This window comes from Periophthalmus magnuspinnatus, chromosome 15 (assembly GCF_009829125.3).
Source record: "Periophthalmus magnuspinnatus isolate fPerMag1 chromosome 15, fPerMag1.2.pri, whole genome shotgun sequence".
Classification (NCBI taxonomy): Eukaryota; Metazoa; Chordata; class Actinopteri; order Gobiiformes; family Gobiidae; genus Periophthalmus; species Periophthalmus magnuspinnatus.
The window spans coordinates 23,100,398-23,124,309 of NC_047140.1; the positions used below are offsets into that span (position 1 = coordinate 23,100,398).

At 40.1% G+C, this 23,912-nt stretch overlaps 1 protein-coding gene across 2 annotated transcripts in view; it reads left to right on the forward strand.

The window, feature by feature from the left end:
* The window catches only part of macrod2 (mono-ADP ribosylhydrolase 2), a 595,671-nt gene that overhangs the window by 109,453 nt on the left and 462,306 nt on the right, over positions 1 to 23,912 (forward strand). For both annotated transcript variants that reach the window (XM_033979597.2, XM_055227511.1), the window contains exon 4: positions 7,186 to 7,215. In XM_033979597.2, the coding sequence (XP_033835488.1) occupies positions 7,186 to 7,215 (30 nt within the window). The remainder of the gene's footprint in view (positions 1 to 7,185; positions 7,216 to 23,912) is intronic.

A 23,912-nucleotide genomic window follows, 5' to 3' on the forward strand; every position in this document is an offset into this window, starting at 1 on the left:
TTATGTTAATTAAATTCAGTTTAGGCTCAAGGCTTTTTGTTACAATGAATACATGCTGTGAAAACGCTTGCTCCTTAAGGACTGTGTCACCTTCTCTACTCTCTCCTCTGGTTCAGCCACACTCCGCTGGGACTTCCACATCTCCAGCTATAAAGAACAACACTGACAACTGCTATTATCAGACAAGGCGCCGTGCATTTCAGCTGCGCCGCTGCAAGTAAGAAATATCGCTCCTCTGTTCCCCCAAAAATACACTTTATACTTGTTTTATGGATATGAGAAAATGATGTAAAATCCTAGGTTGAACACGTTGCTAGCTTGTGCATATGAATGTACATGCGTAGCAGGGCATATGAATTTGAACATCTCCAAAGCCAGCGTAGCGGCGCTTGTTAGGAGGGCCGGCGGAGTGGAAAAGTGTCCGTATGTGGGGAAAGCACATTATTCAAGTCAAACGAATTTGCCCACGTCGCTCACTTCACTGACTTTCTGAACACGGGCGTCCAACTGATGTGTAAGACATCGCAACACTAAAGTAAACTTAATGACCATTCAAGTACGAGGCGAGGCGGTTTTTCTTGTACTTCATTTGTTTCTCGTGATACTGCAAAAAGTCAATATAAATGTGTTTCATAAAAGTTTTTCCTTTCTGGTGTGCCAATTGGAAACCATCAGCCTCTTACAGTGCAGGGATTTCGATATTGGTTTTTACACTATGACCTTCTTAGAGATTTTAAAGTTTTTAAACCAGCAGAGAGTCGATAATGGGAGATTTTATAGAAACTTCGTAATGGTAGTTTACAAATTTATAGGTATTAGTTAAAAAGGGGGGTATTAACGGCTAACATAACATATTTAAATCACCATGTTACCTTTTAATATTTGTAAAATGCTGTATTCACCGAAAACAATGTATTAACATGTTTAATACGTTTTTGAGTCTCCCCCTGCCTTTGCTCTCTGCATTAAGTCACTTCCCCTTCAGAGCGTTATCACATTACAATTGGTGTGCATCCCGCTAATGAAACTGCAGCACATGGCATTGGGTTTGTGATGTTGTAGTGTGTTGTTTTGTCTCATATGTTTGTGTATTTATGGAAATTACCTTGCAGCATTATGGGTGACATGGGCTTGCAGGCTCGTACTGCTAACCATAAACAGGATTCAAATACCGCCTAGGAGAGATCACTAAATTACTTAAACATATAAAAAGGGAACAATGTTATGGTAGAAAGTAAGTCAATTTTGCATAATACCCCCTCCCCTCTTTAACAAATCATATGTAAACAGGTAGGATTGTAACCATTCCACCCATTGTCCTGCATTCCCTCTCAGAAACGCACTCTCATTCATACACCAGTATATACGGACACTGAAACACAATATGGGTTAAGTGTGTTGCCCAAGGATGCGACAACAGTACGCACAAGAGCACTACTGCCCCATTACGACACTTGTTATTCTCTGTGGTCTCCCGTCTCACGACTAACCAGGCCCAACACTGCTTAGCTGCTGAGATCAAACGAGGTCGGGAATCCTTTGGTTTAGATGTATACGGGTTTTATGTTAATACTCCTGATACTGGAAATATATTATGTTAGCCATCACTATCTGTATTTGCAAGAGCGTAGCCATCCAAAGGTCTCAAACTTTTTTCATTGGCTTCCGTAGGACCCCTCCTGTCCCCCAGCCACAGCCGAGCACACTATTAACCTCTGGGCTTATTGGGGAGTTTGCGAGGGGCCAGGGAGGATAAGGCTAGTGTGTGTTTGAAGAGTTTAAGGGGTTCACTGAGGGTGCCACATAACCTCCAACCTGGATATTTTTACTGCTTTGTGGGTTTTGTGGGTATGCCAAGCCACTTCCCATAATATGAACTAGGACTGTGGTTTTCAAAGGTTTTACACCGAGTGCCACCTCAGATAATATGTATGTTTTGTGCTATACTAAACACTATATTTAACAGTCTAACCCAGAAAATAGTATGGTTATGCCAAAGTTAATATTGCGTTTTAGTCAAAGTTGAACCTGCGCTGAAGTAATACTGAAACACCCATTTGAACAAGTATAAAAAGTCACATTAAAAAGTCAGATTTGAACTTTTTGTGAAGGTTCAAAATGTGAGAACTCAATAAACTTCTATTATTGTGTATTGAAAATAACATTCTATTGAGAAGAATGTTTTAATATAATAGTGAAATTGGGTATCAAGCCTTTTCTCCAGGATCAAAATGGAGTTATTGTTAGCTTTGGCAATTGATTTGCTATAGAGTTTGTATTGCGGTGACACTGATACACAGAAAGAATATCTATAAGAAGTTAACTAGTATCATAAAACCAACACAGAAGTTAGAACTTGGAAGGTTTTCAGGATTTCAACTAGAAAATAACTCAAACGTTGTAACCTAGACGTTCCAACCAGTAATCCTATAGGCTTTGCTGTTACACGAAACATGCGACCTAGATCCTAACTGTTTACCTTGAAGTTTTACATAAATCTTTTACAAAAATCCACAAGAGCAGAAGCTAGCATTCCTGCTTCAACTCTTTATGTCTCCTCTAGCCTTTGACACAAACCATAAACTGAAGCTGTCACGGTCTCCTGCTCCGTTATCGATATCTCTCGTCTGTGAAAATACACACCGGTGCCTCTGCTGTGTTGCCATTGGCTGGAGAAAACACAAGCCTGATGTAGGGGTTCAGAGTTCAGAGGTCGGGCAGGAAGTGGGTGTTGCCGTAGTGACACTGCAGGCATGTATTTGATGGGGAGGCCCTAACGCCGCGTGCACCGGCAGCTCCTAATGATCTGCCATCTCGGAGCAGTCAGGGGAGCCCTCCACGCAGATTTATGAGCCATGTTGTGCTCGGTGGTGGGAGGACTATCTGTGGCCAAGAATCCTATCGCTGGAACATTTGGCCTTATACTTCTTTTCTCTGTAAATGGGCCATTACAAACTGAAGAACCTTGAGAGCTGAGAAAACATCGGGGTACTCTCCAAAATGCATGCTTAAACACCACTGAGGTATTTAGGGTAATGGTGTTATGATGGTTTTGTGTTACTGGAACTGTGGAGGTCAATTTTGGCTTGAAACATAAGATTAAATGCACTTAAAATTCATGAAATCTTAATGATTGTTAGTGTATCAGTGTTGGGTGAAGTACCGGTCAACGTTTTTATCCTGCCCAAGGCTCACAGTTGCAGGACAGATACTTATAGGCAAAATTGATGCAACTAATGCCCCTCATGTGACAAATGTGGGGCAATACTTTAAATTTTGGACATTTCTATTCGAACTATTGACCTAAAATGACTTAAAAAAGAAACCTGCTGACTTTCCGTTGAAAACTCCAGCACTGATTTCTGTTTTACTCTTTACAGTACAGTATATATTTGTGCTTTATAAATATTCCTTTAAAACCTTGGGGACAAAACAAATAGAGCAATAAAAAATAAAATAACGCTGGTAAATCCAAAATAAGTGGAAAGATAAGTCTGATTGCTGTACTTTTTATGTTATATATGTTCTAATTTCCCAAGCTTAGTAGCACTCTCTCTTGGCCTAACTTCGTTTTTTATATTAAATTGGCCAGCAAACCTTGTAGGTGTACCTTGGGTGCTACAGAAACATTTGAGTGTTGTGAAATATTCATGCCTCTGGACCGCTGAGGTATTTAAGCTAATGTTGTCATGTCAGGGCTGTTTTAGTGGTGCAGAAGAGGTCGGCGATGCCCTTGAACAAACATTGATCATGCTGAGCCTTTGGGAGATCCACAGTGCTAAAATGAGGATGAGTCTTGCTGCTGTAAAGTCCAAAACCTATTAAACATGGATTTTAAAAGGCCGTCGTGCATCTGGGCGCTCAGCTGCTGGAGAAGACAGAGCTAATGGCCTCTGATATTGCTAATTGTTAGCGCTCCAACTGCCTCCCTAAAGGAGCAAATGTGTTGATCCCCCACAAAATTACAGATTGGCTTGGAGCAGGGAAGGAAAGCTACGTAGTTTCAAATTAATATTCACAATATTAAGCACGCATGATCGGGTTGATGTGGCCAAAGTTGGATTTAAATGTAGTTTTTTAATGCATCACTGAAATTAAAACTGTCTATTAGTCTGCGGACAGTAAAGTATAGACCCCATAAGATGCAGGATAATTACAGACTCACCACGGGGCCTCAACTGCTTGTCTCCATGGAGATAGATGAGTTTAAGAACATTCCAAAGACAGAGCAGCTTCAATGAGACAAGCAAGTGACGAAAAGTTGTTAAGTGCACGTTTACCTTGTCGTTCTGAGCTGCAGTCGTACCTTTCAATGCTCCACGCCCTTGTAATTTGTTTTTTTTATCATTAGGAGCCATAATGTTGATCAAAACACTTCACAATAAAGAAAATGTTGAGTTTAAACTGGACTTGTGTAGAAGTGTCTGTGCTCCTGTGGTTCTTGTTGGCCTGACTACAAACTGGGTTAATCACTAGGCATGAACTACATTTGCTGGAAAGGGAGTGTTACCAGCTGTTTTCAAGAAGCGCTTCCAAGTTGTCATCATCCATTTAGGGATCGTAATGTCTTCTGTGATGTGTGGCTGTGGGCTAAGTGCACTGACACTGTTGGTTGGGTATTTGTATGCACAGGCAGCTCAGTGGGCTATAAAATGAACTGCCAAAACATGTTTAATGACGTTCTGATCACGAGGAATGAAAATGCACAAAGCAGCGTGTTGATCCCCGCTTATTTTAAAATTCATCATGCAAACTAAAAACTTGAAGCTCCCGTGGCGCTGCCTTCGTCTCCCAGTGGGCTATTGCTGCCATTGCTAAGATCCCACCCAGTTACATGTGATTCTGAAGTGTCTTAACCCCCAAAATCTCAACGTGATGTTCACCAGACCTACCAGCGCAGCCCACTCGTCCCAGTCACTCATCCAGAGACTCGTGTCAGTCTGATTACCAAGTACATCTCCTGTGTCTGATTAGTGTGGGGTAAATGAAGCGCCCCCCTCAGGTATGCATTTCCATAATATCAGGTAATTAAGCCCCAGTGTTTTAATAGGATTTCTCTCCAGGAGACAGGACTACGATGATAGACTGTGCGGAACAACTAGAAGAACAGTAGTTTGTTTTGAACTGGTTTTCAAACTGATACTTTTTTTGTACAGTACAGATTTTTGAGAAACACTTTTATGCGCTCACTCCAGACTGATATGAAAAGATGAAACTGAGAATATTACTTCTGAAATTTCATATAACCACTGATGTGCGCTTTGCTTTCATAAAAACTGGCTGCACAATTAGCATACTCATTATCAGTTTATTTGGTTCAGTTTGCAGTAATGAAGTACAATGCAATTTTGTTTGGGAATTTAACACATTTTTATAGTAGTTTGAACCAAAAAGTGAATTATTTTATCGCTATACAATTTTACATGATGTCAAACACCCACGAATTCACCCGATGTTCCTTGACCTCCTCCTGTTTCTGCAGCTCTAATAAGCCCATATGCTCAGCCTGTGTCATACATGTAATGCAGTGTATTATCCTCATAGCCTGTATAATATATTGGCTTTGTGTAGATTGTGTATCCTTTTATCAGAAACGCTCCCATCCCCTCACCCAGCCCTCTGCACACTGTTGATAGTTGACAGATTCCAGAGCTAAACAAAGGCGTCGGGAGCGCGAGTGTCTTTCTCATCACAGAACAACCTAGAGAGGTGCTATTGTAAACATGACAGTAGATTGTCAGGACACCCCTTTTACATGGCTTGTTTTTCCTGCCTGTATGTTCTGCCCATAGACTTTGCTCGCATGCATAACAAAGGGCTTTTGATTAAACAAATTCTGCAGCGAGAGAGCTTTCTTTGTCCCATCGGCCACTCAAATGTGCGCTGCTCCAGATGGGGACAATGGGCAGAGCAATATTGGTGACACTGGAAGGCACTGGATGTGAGAGTCCCCATCCAAAAATATGAACCATAAAACCATTTCGCCATAACCATAATGCGTTTCCTCAACCGTATATCTCTTATTATCCACCAAATGTTTCAAGAAATAATACGATTTTAATGGCGGTAGCTGCTAATGATAGTGGGGACATAAGACCATTCAAATTATGTTGCATTTATTACTCCATTTTTTGAAGTGTGGTTCGGGCAGATGGTAGTTATATTGGGATCTTGCAATTGCGTGTAATAAGGCCTGCGCAGTATTAAAAAGCAAGCTTGTCTTACTGTGTCGCTGTATTGAATCTCGAAGGCAAATGAAACATTAAAGCTCGACAATAGGTTTCAGTTCATGAAGCGTTGCACATGTTGGAATCGACCTGTGAAATACAAACCAAAGACTTATATTGGGGAATCTAAAAATGTACTATTATCTTGTGACTCTTTCTCCATGTGTTAATATTTCACTGTTAAATACAAAAAGGTATATATTTTTAAGGCATTGTTTAATTTGCATAGTAATCGACCCGTAAGCGTATGAAACAGCACCTTAGCACTTCTAATCTGTCCACTTATTTTAGGTTTTGAATAAAAAATAAAACCATTTACCATTCGTCAAGGTACATTTGTATAGACTTCTGCTTCACTGACACAGTTCTTGATTGAGAATAACTGCAATTGTAGAGACTGCTTCAAACCAATGAGAAATGGTAATGCACATCTGCTAGCACAAGCCTGCGCCCCTTTTTCACTCTGCTCAAGTTGTAAAAAGCGCCTCGTCACTGAGCAGAAGCCGGCTCTTTATGTGAGGAGCAGATACAAATGCATCACACTGCGGGCCACTGTTAATTGCGTTTAATGAACCACATGTTTTATTGAGCATAACCTCTGTCGTGTTGCCAAGGAAGAAATCAGCCAAGAAGTGAATATTGAAATTAGCTGCTGAGTGAATCGCACACACCGTTGCCAAGTTGGTGGGGAAAAACGTTACTGGCAGCCGCTCGCTTCAGTGATCAATGTTGTCATTCACAGATAGAAAATGTAAAAAATGAGCAGCCAGATATCAGATGGTACTTATTCAGAAGTAAGGCACTGTCAAAACGCAGTCATTGTGACTACATTTCACGAAATATCAAAAACAGTTCTTTTGGACATAGATCATTTTGTCAATACTTGCATTGTGGACTATGATGTTATTGCTGACTTTATTAAATGATGTGTATTGACATATTTTTTCCCCTTTTTCAGCAAACTCCAGTCTTCTGGGAGGAGGGGGAGGTGAGTACATGCTTTTCTATCACTAAGTGTCTCATTGTTGGCTCTTGACATTAAAACAATTAAACTTGCACTTGTGAAATTGCATATGGCACTGACTTGTCCGCTGCTTTATGACAGGCTAAGTGTATATTTGCCGCAAGTGTCTTAGTGGCCAAAACATTAGTGCACAGAGCAGAGAAACTGGTCATTATTTGAGCTTTCTGCCCGAGAATATTATCATCAAAGCTACAGAGGAAGTAAAAGGTCGGGAGCTGCCCAGACCCACTATTGTCCCCAGCTCAAATTGGACTTTTACTGTGACGTGATTGAAATAATCATTTTTGTAAGGCTCAGATACCGGAAGAAATGTATTTACTTCTAAGAGGGTAAAATAAAAATGATGTATTATGGTTATAATGTTATGAAGTCACTGTGGTTTGGCTGATGCTTTCACATTAGATCTGGTTTGAACATTTGACATGACTTTACTTCTGGCGATATGTTGTTAGTTGCACGATAGTCCAGCTGCAGATGTGTTCAAGACTTGTTTTTTGTGATCATAGTAGTGGCAGTAGTAGTGGTAGTTGTAGTATTAATAATAGCAGTGGTATTAATAATAGTAGTAGTAGTTGTTGTAGTAGTAGTAGATGAATATCAACTGCAGATTGTTGCTGTTAACATGGCAGATTTTTCTCATAAAAGTTGTTTCTTGACATATGTATTGGCATTTTCCACTTGTTCCACTTGGCATTCAGTTCTTTGAGACTTGGGTATAGGCCTGTCACGATAACAAACTTTGAAGTGTGATATACTGCTGAAGTAAAGACGATAAACGAGGGCCAAGAAAAGACTAGGATCCTGAACACTACAAGAACACACCAGCTGGGATGAAATTAAATGCATTGTTAAAATTACTTGGATTCAAAATATTCATGCTTTAGGCTTGTTAAAAAAGGTTAAATTCTGCATGTATTTTGCATAGTATACATCGCACATATTTGGTAATCAGTTTCAATAAACATCAGGAGTGAATAACACAGCTAATCATGTTGCCTGGAGTAGCTCTCATGTGCCTGGACACAAAAGACATGGACAGACTTTCCCACAGCGTTTCATCGCAGCCCTCTCCTTATCAGGGAACAGGAGAGGCCCTTAGCCCTCTACCATCTAAAGCACTCCGTTGATTGAGGTCATAGGTCGCCAACATGCGTCTTCATAACCAAGCTGTGCTCTGGCCGATTCCTAACCACCTTCCATTCGGCTGAAGTCAACTCTGTATTGATTTGCCTCGTCGAGAGAAATGCATGAACCAATTTTCTGTGCTATTATGTTTTCATTATTGTTATTTTGTGGCAAACCACCAGTTCTCCACTTTGTTGATAGACCCAGGTTCTTCTTGAACTAATAATAGATGGGTGTGTTTGGATTGCTCTGCTTCAGCTCAGCGACAGCGAAATTGAGTCGAGTTTATAGCTTGTCAACATCTAAGCGTCAGTTTTTGTGTCAATTAATGTCCTCGTTTAGAGCAGTGTTTGTCAAACTGTGGTACATGTACTGGTGATGGAGCTGCCTCTGGGGGTACCATAGACTGTAGAAAAACGTGGACGAGGTAAGTGTGACGTCACCCAGCCAAATGAAGCCGATCGAGGCTAGCAGTTATAGCGGTGAATTTTGAGACGGGTTCCATATTTGAAATTTCGACCGCGAGTATCATAGCAACCAAAGAACCAATCCAGAGCAAGGTTGATGAAGGTAACGCCCCTTCCTGCCCACACCACTTAGCAACTTTGTCAATCAAACCTGTTGCTAACGCTAGCAGGAGTGACCTCGGGGAAAGAAGGCGCCTGATTTGTCTGTTATTAATGTTCATATCTTGATTTAAAGACAAAATAGCAAAAAACAAACAGTAGAATCATGTATTGTGGGCTAATACAGGCATTTTACGACCAAAATAGTGACACTCACTGCAGCAGTTACAGAGACGGGTAACAATTCTTCAATGTAAAGTGAATTGGAGCCAGAGTTGATGCAGCCGAAAGCGCACCCATGATCACTTCCTATTTTGAACACGGAGGCTAGCAGGTTAGCTACGTCCATTTATATGTATAGTCTATGTGGCACACAGGAGTGCTGATTTTATTTAGACACAAATATTAAAAATGAAATCATTATGTTGGACTACAGTACTTTAGCCACAGTTCTTTCGCACTGTAGACCTGCTTCAGCCCTAATTTATGCTTGATATAGTCCAGGTTTGGATCTAGTAGTACTCGGAACGCTAAATGTTACCTTTGGTGCTACTCAGAGTGAATAGTTTCAGAATTGGCTTAGAAGAAAATCTTTGTTTGGGACCTGCAGCTGTGCCAATTATCTCCTGAGAAATTATAATTGAAGACTATTTTCTCTTATTAGTTCAAAGCCATTCTTCATTATGAAACGGGGTGTATGTTCATTTTACTAAAAAGGACCACACACACCGCCATTTTTTAAACTAGTTAATGTTTGATGCAGTGGAGAAATAATGGCATTCATACGATCATTTCTTCATTTTCCAGTTCATATTTTTTCTTTTTAGCATTTTCATACCTAAAATACAGTATACAAAATGCATGGTCTCCTTTACAGGCAAATCTAGTTCTGATATTGCATAGAAGATGATGACCAAGATCTAAAATGAGCTGCAGTGTTCGTCCCAAAATAAAGCTCCGTACATTTAACTTTTTAATCTGAACCAGCCTGAACACGACCTTATCTCACAGTGTCTTTATCACTGTTTTCTAAAGCGGTAACTCTGCCGCTCCATGTGTGGTTCGGCATGTGAGGACCTCCGTCTGTGGTGGCAGTGAGGATTGATGTAGGAGGAGAGAGGCGCTCACTCAGACCTCTGCTTATCTCCCAAATGTCTTCTCAGGGCTGGACTGAGGGGCAGCTCCACATCCCCCTCATCCATCACACGGGCCTCCACACCTGAGTCCTGTGAGCTTCTCTGCTATGAGCTGGTCTGCTCTGTTGGCCCATGTTCAAGTCGTTTAGGGAGGTAACCAGAGACGCATAAGAAGTATTTTTATATGTAAAATGTAGTATGATCCAATATAAATATGTCATTTTTTTGCCATGTATTTAGATGGTCCCATACCTGGATAAATGACTTAAATATGATACTGCTGAAAGGACACTAGGCAGATGCGTTGCTCTGGTTGAGACATAGAAGGGAACAGCCAAAGCACTCAGGCTTTTTAAGGTAAGCCACATCTGAGTGTGAACAATTCCAGCGAAAGTTTAAAAGCCGCCAGTTCAGAGAAAATAGCACATAGCTAGCATTAATTTAAAAAAAGACAAAGACTCACAGACTCTATTAATTCCTTAGAAATCACTTGTGGGAATCGTTCTTTAGTTGTATGTCTTCAGTATTGTGTACACAAATGGGTTAACCAAAATAGCCCAGTTATCTATGCTAGACATGCTAGTCTCTCTGGGACTCCATATACATAGAGGAAATAACAATGATCTGGGATAATAGCTTTGCCAAATGAGGCCTCTGTGAATAGAGGCTAATTATGAGTAGTAGCAGGTTGCTGGTGTGATGTGTGTCACAGCATGGCTGGATGCTGCAGTCCCAGAAGAATAGACCTAATGTAAACATCATGTTGTCTCTCTCCCCCCACTCTCTAATACAAGATCTCACTCTGTGTAATAGAGCAGCAGGCCTGTACCCAGGCGAGTGAGCGAGAGAGGGAGCCTCTGCCTTTGATGTCTCATTCAGGAGGGGATTGCCTCATTAGCATTCGGACCAGAGCTAGGCCCATTTAGCGCTAGCTTTAACTAGACCTCCCTAACAAATCGCTCTCAGGTTGGGCCTCTCTTCAAACAGCAGCACATGTAAAGTTGTGTTGTACATCCTGACTCAGGCTAATGTTGCCACAGGCTGCTAACCCTGGCTGAATGAACAGCTTCTGCCATTTCTTACATAATGTTGGCTGCGTGGATGTCAGCTCCGAGCTTAACTCAATACCAACATTGTGATGTGAGTCTGGGCAAACACTTTCTATTAAATAATAGGACCATTATTGTTGAAATTAGGGAGGGCAAAATTTTTTCTGACCATACCAAGTTATGGTCGAATCCTCAACACATTTTGTTTTGTTTGTAAAGCAGCACAATTTGTAAGAGCACCACAGCTCCACTATGTAAAAATACAAATCATGTTTCGGTTAAGAACAATAATATTTCTGTGCATTGCTTTAACTTATGATCACAGTCTAATGCACTAATGTAGTACTGAGCTCTCCCCCACTCCAGCAGAAAACGTCTCCAGTTTTGGACGTGTTTGGATAATTCTTTATCTTGATTCTTAAGTGCTTGGGCGAGCTTATCTTTCCCTCTATTCGTTATGCAAAGAGCTCTGTTTTCTTTTGCTGTCACCTCCAGGTGAACCATTATCCACCGTCTGTGTGCACCCGGCCTTGTTTATTGAGCAGATTGGAGTGACCGGGGCGCACTGCTGTGAGGAGCACCGGGGGAGGGCCATGGGGGGAGGGGAGGTCAGCCTATGGATGCTGTTAGGTGACACCGCTCTGACTCAGGATGGACCTTTCTCATTTCAAATCCTTTACTTTTCATAGCTCAAAGATTATGAGTTTGACTGATGTCCTCCCTGTGCAGATGGTACTACCAGCTGTAGCATAACTTACAAGAGAGGTGCTGTATTTCCCGAAGGAGTAACTCAAAAAATAACTAAAAATGAATTTGTAGTGAAGATCCCTCAGCCTTTATGCCTCCCCTGGGTCTTACCCATCTCCTATATTTAGTGAGCACTTAGTTACTCCTCTTTCTCACTAAAGTACAGCAGGAGTCCTTTTGTGTTAGAATGAAGGTATGACAAAGTTTTTCCTACACCACTTCAGACCCTTTACTGCTACAAGATACAAATATTGAGTTATAACTGAGGCACATGTTATTATGAACGATTATGTGACTTAGTTATAATTACACCAAATATGATATAATGTATGCATTGATTATCCATGAGTATGAACATAGATGAATATGGACGTTACATGGACGCAGACTCTGAACTCACTTTCCTTCTGTCTATCCCTGGCAGAATACACATGTACCAAATGAACAGTGATGGATAGACTAATTGATTTGAGATGATGACCTCATTCATTTGAGCTTACAGTAAGTTCCATATTTAGGATTTTCATTTGATTAGAAAAGGAAGGAGAGAGGATGTGGTCAGTCGATGAAGAGTAGGGGAAATTGACAAAATGTATAAAACTGCGGCACCAAAATAATTTTTTAGTGCACTGACTATTGCTTTGTTCCAACATTACACATTACACATAAACTGGAGAAATGCTTTTCCTATTTTCTACTTTTCTAAATTGGTTAAATGTATTTTTCCAGGAAATTACTAATGGCAACGTATAGCTTATAGTCAAATAGTTCTCAATTATTTTTTTTTGCCTTAAGCTTTGTCTCACACCCCTAACTCTGGTACTAAACAAATATATGGTAGTAGTAAATTATAACCATTATACTCAAAAGCGAAGCAAGACCGCGCTTGGTTAGTATTTGGATGGGAAACCGCTGGGAATATCAAGTGCCACAGTGGGCCATCGGTGGCAAAAACTGCTGTTGTGTCCTTAAGCTAAGCACTTCACCCACATTGTCTAGAGTGAATATGGCCTGTGAGTGTTGGTGGTAGTCGGAGGCGCCACAACAGTACCTTACCAAGACCTGACGTGGAGAGAATGAATAATGCTCTGTAATGTGTCTTCGACTGTCCAGAAATGCACCATTTAACAGAGCGTTTTATATATAAGCGTCATATTATTACTTTAAATTGATGTCCAAAATACCGTACTCCCAAAAAATTAGCACATATTTTTCATTGAATTTTACCTTTTTATAAAATCTGAATCCATTCCAAATCCCCCCGTAAGTGCTAGCGTAGCCCTAGTTTGAAGTCCCCCAGTCAGTATGATATCATTGTATTAACCTTAGTAGTAATGGTGCCCTTATTGTTAAAGTAGACGTCTTCTTTCGGAGGCACCATTTTAGCACATTCCAGTGAGTATAGCAGCAGCAGCAGCAGTAGTGCCCGCTCTATCCCCCTCTCGTCTCTGTGAATCATTCATCTGTCTGTGAGCATAAATCAGTCAGACGGTGGTGGCCTGTGGACTTCTGTCATTAACGCTTGATGGCATCACTTGATCTCTGACACCTCCGCTCGGGCAGGGATGACCCAACTTAACACGGCACATGCTAACGTATGTTAACATTTAGATCCATGTGTGTTATGAATGGCACCGAGGCAATTAATAATATGGAATTGACAAAACAGACAACTGATTTTTTTCTTTTTAATTGACAGCATATTTTTTTATTATTATAACCTCCGTGGTGGAATCGTCTTGTAATCCTACTGTGGGGAATGATTTTCTTGATTAATTTTTCACAGATGCCCTCATTAAGACCGGAACAAAAATTACAAGTGTGTTTTTTTTACTAATTTATTTTATTTATTAAATTAAAATGATTTGCTAATTTTGAGCCAATAAAATTATATAATTAAAGTGATTATTTGAGTCGTTTAATTAATAACATTTTCACAAACTTTTATTTTATTTGTGTATTAGGTCTTGTTTTTTATATCAAAATTTTACGAAGATTTTTACTTTATTGTAGGCCATCAGAGTTGACCCAAAACTGCCCTGGTGTTTTTTGAGATGCACATGTGATCTCATTTGTTTTGAGTGCACTTATTTTCAGTTCTAATCAAATTTAAAAGTGAATAAAAGCTTTGTATGAATGAACCCATCTTTCTCTTTCAGTTGTTTTGAGCAGAGCAGAGCATTTTGAGTCTCATTCTATCAGCGAGGGTCATTCCAGTAAGGACAGAGCTGGAGTCTTATCATTGGATGTGTGTTACAGCTTGAAGGCGCATTTTGTCTTGACATTTTCAGGCTATAAGACATGTTCTTGTGGGCGCACTACAGAGCTATTGTGTTTAGTAAAGGTACAGAACAAGCGTGGGGCTTCTAAACGTGATAGAACTTTTGGGTCTCTCTCCTTCCCTGAGGCCCGTGGCAGTAAACAGTGCAGCTGCTTGCTTTCCTTTGTTTTGACCGCTCCATTTTTGTGGTGCACCAACCCTTATATAAGACTAAAAGTAGAATTTGGGTTGAAAATTACTTTGTGACATCTAAATCTATTAGACTAGACTATTTATTAGTATACACGTACTGACAACTTAGGGCAATATGAAACTGTGGATGACTTTGGAGAAAAATAACATAAATCAAGTTTTTTTTTGCTTCATACTGAAATGATAATGAGATAATACAATAAAAAAGTTAAATTATAGTGGGTGTCTCTTATCTGCGTCATGGCAGCATAGACCACATTTTTGTTTATGAGGAGTATTAGGGGAATACTGTAGTGGAAACGTGGTATTTTTCCCCATGGTAGACCCCCCCAGCACCCCAGTTCCACGCCCAGTATGCACCAGTGATTTTGGGTCAGACGTCAAGACTTTGGTCATCACCAGCCACCACAATGTCAGAGAGCATTTGTGTCCAGGACTGGCTTTGTTTGAGCTGATTTGAGGTTTGGTCTTTGTCTGTCATATTCACGATATGTCAAAGGTCTGAGTTTGGCAAAAATACCAAGCATTTTTACCAGTAAGAGAACCGAATTTTCTTTATTGTGCTCATTGTCAGTGGTAACAATTATCTTAATATAAATACATACATACATATTTATGAAGCAGTCCGTTCACAAGGGTTGTACTGGAGCAAAGGTAAAGCTGGTTGATCATTTAAACTTTTCCCTTTCCATCTCTTTAATTTGCAATGCAGTACAATAAGAATAATCTCAAAAATAAGCATTAGAAACACAAAAAAATATTACAGTCCTGCATTATTCCCCAAGAGCCCATGTTCTCATGCCCTACCTGACAGTGTATATTTATGTGAACAGATGAAAATGTCTTGTTTTCATAGTTGCATTGTTGATCCCAGTTTAGATCAGCTGGACGGTGAGTGGGTTTGTCAGTTGACTCAGTGGTCAGTTATGGTCAGTTTGCCCCCAGCGCTGTAAAGTGAACTGATGAGACCTGACAGATGGGGCCACGGCACCACCCTGTCCGAGGGCGGCACCGAACCTGGCTGCACCACAGACTCTTCAGGAGCTCAGCCAAATGCGTACAGTGATTTTAGGATAGCTGACATGCCAATATACCAATCACGAGCAACCCTGTTATTTGCAAAACAGCCAGGAAAATAGCACAATTTGTCAAAGAAAAATTCAGGCAAAATATGTATTTGGGAGACAGGGCAAATAACATGGTGGGTCAAAAAGTAGTTGAAAACCAAACGAACTTTTAAAATGTAAATTGCTAAGCTGGAAATACAACGTGCTGGGTACAATGGATTTTTACTATGCATTTTCTGGTATGGAATTACTGTGCCATATTCCTCTGGCATGTTGACTTTTTATCAAACTATGAACAAAAACTTATTTCAGTTGCTTTTTGCTGTATGTATGGCAGTATGGGATGAGATTTATCACGGCCTGAGCATGAATTTGCAAAGGTTTTAGGAAAATCTCAAAAATCAAATGGTAAACAATGTCGTATGAAGAAGTAATTAGTATTGAATTGAAGACCATGAGAAAAAGTACTGGAAGAGTAGAGTCATCTCAAAAATATATATTGCTGCTATGAGAAGCCCTGCCCTGGAAAAACTGCTGACAAATGAAACTTAGCATAAAATATAGATAAGGTTGCGATAGCCCTTTATCACGGCTTGCAGCTGTAATTCGTCTTGCATTTCATTCAATACATGTGTTTTTATTGCTCAGAAATACATAAAACATGCATTCTTACTGTGAGCAGGGTCACCGCTCCATAAATATGACCAGTAGTTTGGTCTGATGGCGTCACCGACTTGTCTCCATGGAGATATACATTTAATGCCATATTTTAGACGATCCCAGGGAAAACAATTATGCCATCAAAAAGTTACATAGTGCACCTGTACAATGCAATTTTCTAAACATTTTTTTATTCAAACCAATTTTTTTCAACAGTTCTAATTCATGTTTTCACACTTTAACACAAGTTTCCAGCAAAGCATTCTGCCTGGCGTGCAAAAGTTAGACTGGCTCATTAACAAAATCAGTGCAAATGGCTGACTTCCCCTTGTAGCTGTTTGTTAGTTAATACTGTTCATTCTTTGTTTAATTCTCTCTTGTATAGTGTCTGGACCGGGTTAGTGCTGAGCTGGTGCCACTGGACTGTTTTCCTTAGACTCCAGATCTAATTTCCGTAATGAGCCCACACGCAGCTGGAGCACCGCCGAGAAACATTGTGCTAAATGTTAGTGCCAAAAAGGTGTGGCGGTCGGACCACCTTTTGTTCAATTGCCACGGCTACAGAATTACAAAGCTATTTTCGGATGTAAATGTACCGTGAGCCCATATGGTAAATAGAGCTGACTGCAGGTTCTTTCCAGCTGAGGTATGTTTGAATGTGCTGCTCTCACGTCTGTACAGTGCATGCCCGTGTGCAGTGTACATACGGCACTACCCAATCTGTTGTATGTTTATATGGTTCACTTTATTGTTCACATAAAGTGGTTTTGTAGCCAGTCAGGAAAAAAATGGGCAAATTAAGCGGAAATGGCTGGAGCTAGCCGGTGGATGAATCTTTTGTACATTTTTGGAGTCGATGGGGTGAGTCAAGGTACTAGAAAACCAAGACGCTAATGGAGGTTACTTTATTTTCAGAAGATATTTATAGTTTAATCTAACCAAGCCTTGTCCAACTTTGCCAAAACAAGATATTTATTTGGTCAGGATACATTTTTACTTTCAAAAGTCGTGAAAAAGTATATTTTGGAGTTAAAAGAATGAAACTTAATACGCAAAATAAACAAGTCTAATCGTCTAACTTGGTGACAAATAATATTGAAACCAGTCAGAAATATCTTGAAACAAATGCACACACACACACACACTCATTAGTCAGAATTTAAGTGATTTTAACTCCCGAATATTTGTTTATTTTCTTATCAGGTAACCACATTGCATTGGAGGTCTGGTTCACTTGTGTTTGGCTGTTCTGGCAACCTCGTTTACCCTCCTTGAACATAGATACATGCATGAGCACGAACATTTTAGCTCCCCGCTCGTGATGATTACATTTTTGGACATTTTTTCGACACTGCCACACTGACCTTTTGCCAACTGGTACCAAACTGTCACGCTCAGGGACTGCCTAGTTATGTTTGACAAGTGAAGTTTCATCCCAGGGAGGCCAGAGGATTTCCAGAGAGGCGAGCTGTCATCTTTTTGTCGTACCACAAGGATAAGCCCGTGTGTCTATCTCTCTCTCCTCTCTTCCTTCACTCTCTATCCATGCTTTCTCCATCGCTTTCTGTGTCTCCCCTGGTGAGGATTGTCAAGTTCTCTCAGCCTGGCAGTTGAGAATAAACAGACCAGCGTGTGGGGATGAATCAAGTGTCCCGTAGGAGCCAGTGGTCCCCTCACCATTGCCTCCTTAGGGCCAAAACAGCAGTAGCAGAGTGACAGTGTAAATAGCAGCTGGGAGGAGGTGCAAGACTCACAGTTTGGTTCCTAAGGGAGAAATGCCCAACGCTCCACCTAATCCTCTTTCCCACACACTTGATTATAAGTCATACAGGGTTTCACACTGCAGGACGTTTTTGCTCTTCCTGGTATTATTTTTTTATATTTTTTTTAAAGCTCCGGTTCCCATTTGATACATGTTCACACAGAGTAGTAACTAGGGAATGGGACTAAAATTTTTGACTTTTTTTAGTACTGAGGGCAGCTACTTTCCAGTCAGACCAGGAATATTTATGTAGCGCTGGTACATGTGCAATATCGCCTGTGCTGGGAAACATTTTAATCATGCAGAGACTTCGCTAATCTTTACATATCCACAATCGGAAATAGTCCAAAAAATACAGTTCTTAATTAGTAAGTGGTTCAATTACAGTTTTTTGTGCATCACAGTTTGATGTTCTTGGATTATTGGTTTACTAAAACAACTTTCTTTGTCTATTAGACCCACTTTCTGCCTCTGTCGCTGTATGAACGCGGGCAAGAGGGGCTGGGTGGTTACACTAAGGACTAGGGGATTATAGAGACTTAGTTCTGGGTACAGTTACAGTTGTTCAGAAATGCCTCTACCGCTGCCACCGCTTCTCTAGTGCCTAGTTTCATGTACAGACAGAGGAGCAGAGGGGAGAGGAGGGGAGGGAAAGGTGAGGAAGATGAGGTAGGAGAAAAATGGTTGGTGAAATGAGTAGTACATAAAGTGGTGGCAGTGTCACAGTGTGGGAGGGCTGGAAAGGCTCTTTGCTGGTGTAATGTACAGTGATGGACAATTACTAAAGCGTTTATATATAAAGGATTTCAGTTGTGTTGAACTGTTGGAAAATACCTATACAGAAAGGAGCCATTGTACTGCATATATGTAGGTTAGTGTTTCTCAAACTGAGGTACGGGCTCCATTCCACTGGAGTCACTTTCATTCACATCTTTAAACACATTTTTATGTCTTCATTCAGAGCTACTTGGAACTCATATTTTACACTTGATGTTGCCCTAGCTTTGTCCTTGGTTCAACATAACCTTTCTGTCTGGTCAGATCTGTGAAGAAGCAAAACTCGCTTAAACTGTGAATTTTGCACAAAAATTTGCAAGACAAACCAGTATAGCCAAACCTTACCAAACAAACATACACTACAAACAAACACATATAGCCAAACCTCTACCAGAAAGCTTCACAGTGCCAGAAGATTGTGTTTTACTGACTTTGACCAAGTAATTTGAAAATTCCAACACCTGGTTTAATTCAGAGAATATGTTGCATTAGCTGCTGTTTACTAGTTACACACATCCATGCTTTGTTTGGCCATTAGCAGGTGTCTGTTGGGAAGATTAATATCTGAGTGGGAGCAAGCTACAAAGCTATTTGTGCCCACTGAACATCCTGGCTCTCACTGTGAGACCTGCATTAGCACATGCCATAATTGATGGAGCAGCATACTTAGCTGTAATAATGGGCATTATAGGGGGTGTATCAAGACATTATTTTCAGAAAGCTCTAATTAAGCTGAGTGCAGTGGTTTTGGTTTAGGTCTGACAGTCCTGTGTCACCAATGCTTTTGACAAATGCTTGACAAGCACATCCTGGGCTTGGTACTTTTTCATTTTCTTTGGTGCCATTACTTAAACACTGATTGTATTACCATAAACAACCATAACCCATCATAACTCTGAAACACTTTGATCTCAGTAAACCTTTTCTAAGCAAACTATATTATCGTCTTTGAGTCATTATTCAGCTCTACACATGACAACCATAAAGAATAATAATAATTATATTATTACTCATTAATTTGTGCTGGGACAGACTTTTTGTGCCTTTTCAGAACCAAACTCTAGCAGTTTTTGATATCAAGATTTTGGTGTCTACTGCCTCAGTCTGCACTCGGTCCAGCTGTGATTCCTGTATTGGACCGGTGTAGTTGCTGTGTGACACTCAGAGCGATGCTGTTGTGGCCACTGCTCCACACGTGAGACCACATGTTGGCACGATAACTATTCTGTAACTACTGCACCATGTGGTCTGTTTTAATTATACTAAATACTTGTAGCTACAGCACCGGAGCTGCACCTAATCTTGTTTCTCCTGTGATCAGTAAAACTAAACAAATTGACATTTTGAGACGACGTTCTGCAACTATGGCCTGTCAAATGACCCATGTCGGATTACCACCCATGGGATCCTGTGTTTACATTTGGTCAGAGGACATCCCTCTACAGCCTGCACTGGGAGGTTAAGACCCTTGTGTCCCCCCCCGGCCCTCCTCTTAGCCCCCTTTTTAGCACCACGCTGACACCTCTGTGGTTGTTGGTGGGAGTCTGGGACCTAAATGTTTCCAGTGTAGGTTAAAAGTACACACAGCTGTAGTTCTGGGTCTTGCTTTAATGTTTACTGGATTCAATTGGTCAAACACTGATGAAGTTTGTTTACTTCCACGAGAAACCTCCTTGAGCTTCAAAGTGTTTCCAGGTGTCTATGGTCGTTTTCACAGTACTACTACTTAGGTCAACTTAAAAGAACATTCGCTTTAAGAGTAATGAGCATAGGCGACACATTCTGATACACATTAAAAGCCTGTTCCAAGAGCGCCTAAACCAAGTGGTCTTGGACCACAGAGTGCACTAACACGTGAAAACAGCCTAAACTGCCTGAGTGAAAGTGTACAGCTGCTGTTGTGTTTCCATTACACTGGGAATTTTTAGTAAATAGCATAAAAGTGAAATTATTACTTTTTGTGTGCCTATTTTTGTGAAGTAATGCTTTGTGTATTATTTTTTCATTTAGCCCTGAAATTCACATTTGAGTTGAGCTCTGAGTTGTTAACTCTTGCAGAGCCACTCTCTAGTTTGAGTTTATATTCACATAAAAACCTATTGGTTCTAATCAAAATCCTTTTGTAATTAGGCAAGGCACTTAATAAGCAGTTTTTATTTGGTACAATACCACCACCTGAATATAAAAGTGTTACTTTATTGTGGTTTGTAGAATGTAACATTATACCAAACTTTCATTTTGATCCATAAATGTTGTGTTATCAAATGAACAAAAGAAATATATTGATATTCTTGCAGAATTCTTCCCTGAAATCTGTGTGCTCAGTAGAAAAAAACTGATTGAAAAGCACATTGTTTTGAATAGAATTTGAGTCATTTTGGGTTAGGCTGTGTCATCATTTATTTACCCTGAACGCAAACATTGTCCAACATTTAGCATGAACAATGGTTGTGAATTGAAAATGGACCATGTGGATGCAAAGATGTGTACATAAGCCTTAACTACACTGTTTTGTCACTGTGTTTAGAGCCCAGAAAGATTTGTGGCACCTTGTAGTAAACTTGTGAAGCATGAGGAAATGCCTGAGGAATAGTTGTTTTGCTCCTTTGAGAATATTTTTGCTTCTGCCTCTAAGACAAATTGTTGCTATCTCTTCAACAAATCTCTCATACATGACGATATGCTGACTGCACATGCGTCTGCATCTTTTTGTTGCTAGCAAGACCGAACTCCCAAGAGTTTATTTTTTCTGATTCCAAGTACACTTTTTAGATCTATCGAAGATTGTGGATGCTTCACTGTTTTTATCCGGATTATTGTTTTTTAACCACTGAATGCCCAGATTTGAATGTTTTAACTTCCAGAGGACATTACACCAGTGAACTGATCACAGCCTTTAGCCATGCCTCTGCTTACCTCAACATCAACATCCATGTGTGACAGTTGAGCTGGTTTTAGCTAAAATGTGGCTGAGCTGGAAAAGCGGTGTCTTTGCTGGTCCTTGGCTCCTTCATAGTCGTTAGAGTACACAAAGGCCACACCTCCTGTCACTCAGGTGCTCTGGTAAAGGACATCACACATTCTGCCTCCACCATCCTGCACCGTCACCCATCAGATTCAACAGTTCACTTTGGCACAAATGACCTTAGACTGCAGTATTCAGAGACACTCAAGGACATTTTTTTTTATCACTCATCAACACATTCTACAATTCAAACAACCTGTTCATAGTTTCTAGACAACTTCCTCCACCCCATTTTGGAGACAAATACAGCTCCTTGTGACTACTTCACATCTTGCTCAAATCCCATTGCACTTCTCACAATATCCCCAACATGGACAATTTCCTCACATTTTTCAAGAGACTGTTTGCACCCCAACTCACGTGGATCTCGCCTCACAGCGCAACATTGAACTCACCCTGGAATCAGCATGAAGGTACAGTCACCACACAGTCAACATCCACTGTTTCAATAGACTCAGATCTATCATGTCCAGTTTTCCACATTCTGGTAATAATCAGCAGAGAGTGGCCTGTGCATGAAGCTCCTACAGTTTTACTGTTAACATCAATGATCTCAGATCTCTCCCTAAACCTCCTCTACCTTTAAATTCTGTGATTAATCAGACTCTACCTTTTATAAACCTGGAACTTGTCTCTGCTAATGTCCTTAATTGTAAACAACCTGATTTTAGACCACAAACTCATCTATTTTTAACATGGCTGGGTGCAGACAGAAGGGGCATATGTGGGAATGTTATGTAATGATTGTATGAAAAGCTCTTTTTAAAGTTTTATTTGATAAATGTCTAGAGTATATATGTATATATGTGTATATACATATACACACACACACACACATACATGTATGCATATCTGTATGTATATATGTATGTATATTATATAAACTGTAAATTAAAAGCAAATTTAGATGACTCGTTACCTTATACTGGAAAATGATATTAATTCTGTTTTAAGTTTTGGAGCTGTCCGACTTAAACAAAAGCTATATTTAAAGGTAAAATTTTTGATGCAGCGTTTTCAGTGCTTTTTGCTGGAGCCAACCTGCCCACACACTGTGCCATGGAGTATCTTTTATTTACTCATCGACTGAGAGATAAGAGACAGCTGTTTTGGGATCAGATGACATCAGTGTGTAGCTTTTTATGTGTGTGTCTGTTTTAAGTACTGATTGGTCATTTGGCATCCAACACCAAACTGTAAATGCACTCTTGGAGCAAGTGGGGATGCTATAAGCATTAGGACTGGTAGAGCTGAAATAGAAAACAGCTCATAATACACAACTGTGTCAAAGGACTCTAATAAGCACTTTTAACACATGTATTTCCCTACATATGAAATCAATATACCAACTCAATTCTGAGCACTTTCTGAATGGTTTTATCTCTACACAAAACACACATTTATTTTGGCTTAGTTTAGCGGTGACATGGTGGACTACTAAATTAATGGTCATGTAATCTAGTGGTTTCCAATGTGTTTTGGTCAGAGGGTCAGGTGACCAGTGCCACTATTTGTGCAAATTAAATAGTCAAACCCCCATTCATATTTTAAAATTGGGTATTGTTGTGGAATTTCTAATAGTAAAAAAATCTTAAAAATATAAAAATCAACAGAGAAGTTGCCTTGAATCAAAAGTCTGACAATTGTGCACAATTGATTCAATAAACCAAAGAGCTGTGTCCCTAGCAGTGTCGTCTCGCCCTCAGCTGAGAAAGAAAATACACACAGAGTATTTATACCATCAAAACAACCTTGCCAGTTTAGTCTAATCAAAGTGGCTGGAGGCCGCTAGACGCACAGAAAAGACATAACAACATAACATACATAAGATGGTATTACGAGAGTTATGTCGAAGAGATCCATAACAATACAAATTTCCCATGCTAAACAAAGCCATAACAGTATGCTGAACGGACACCCAATTTACCTGTTTATTTGTCCTAAATAAAAACTGGTTAAGAATTTTATAATTTGACACCTGCGTCAGGGGGCACAGTTGTCGACATTGGTGGCAAATCTCCAATACAAAGGCTGCAAGAACTGAATCAAAATCTAATTACAATTTATTTTTTACAATTCAAAATCATGCAGCCCTATGTAGAGTGAACCATAGCAAGACTTGTTCACCTATGTAAATTAAAGCTCATAATAAAGCACCTCAGGTAATCGATCAAACTTCACAGGCTAATCTGCCCTAACACTCACTCCATCTTACACCCCTGAGATCAAAACCTGCAAAGAACATAGTCCAGCATAGTGTTACTTTATACACCA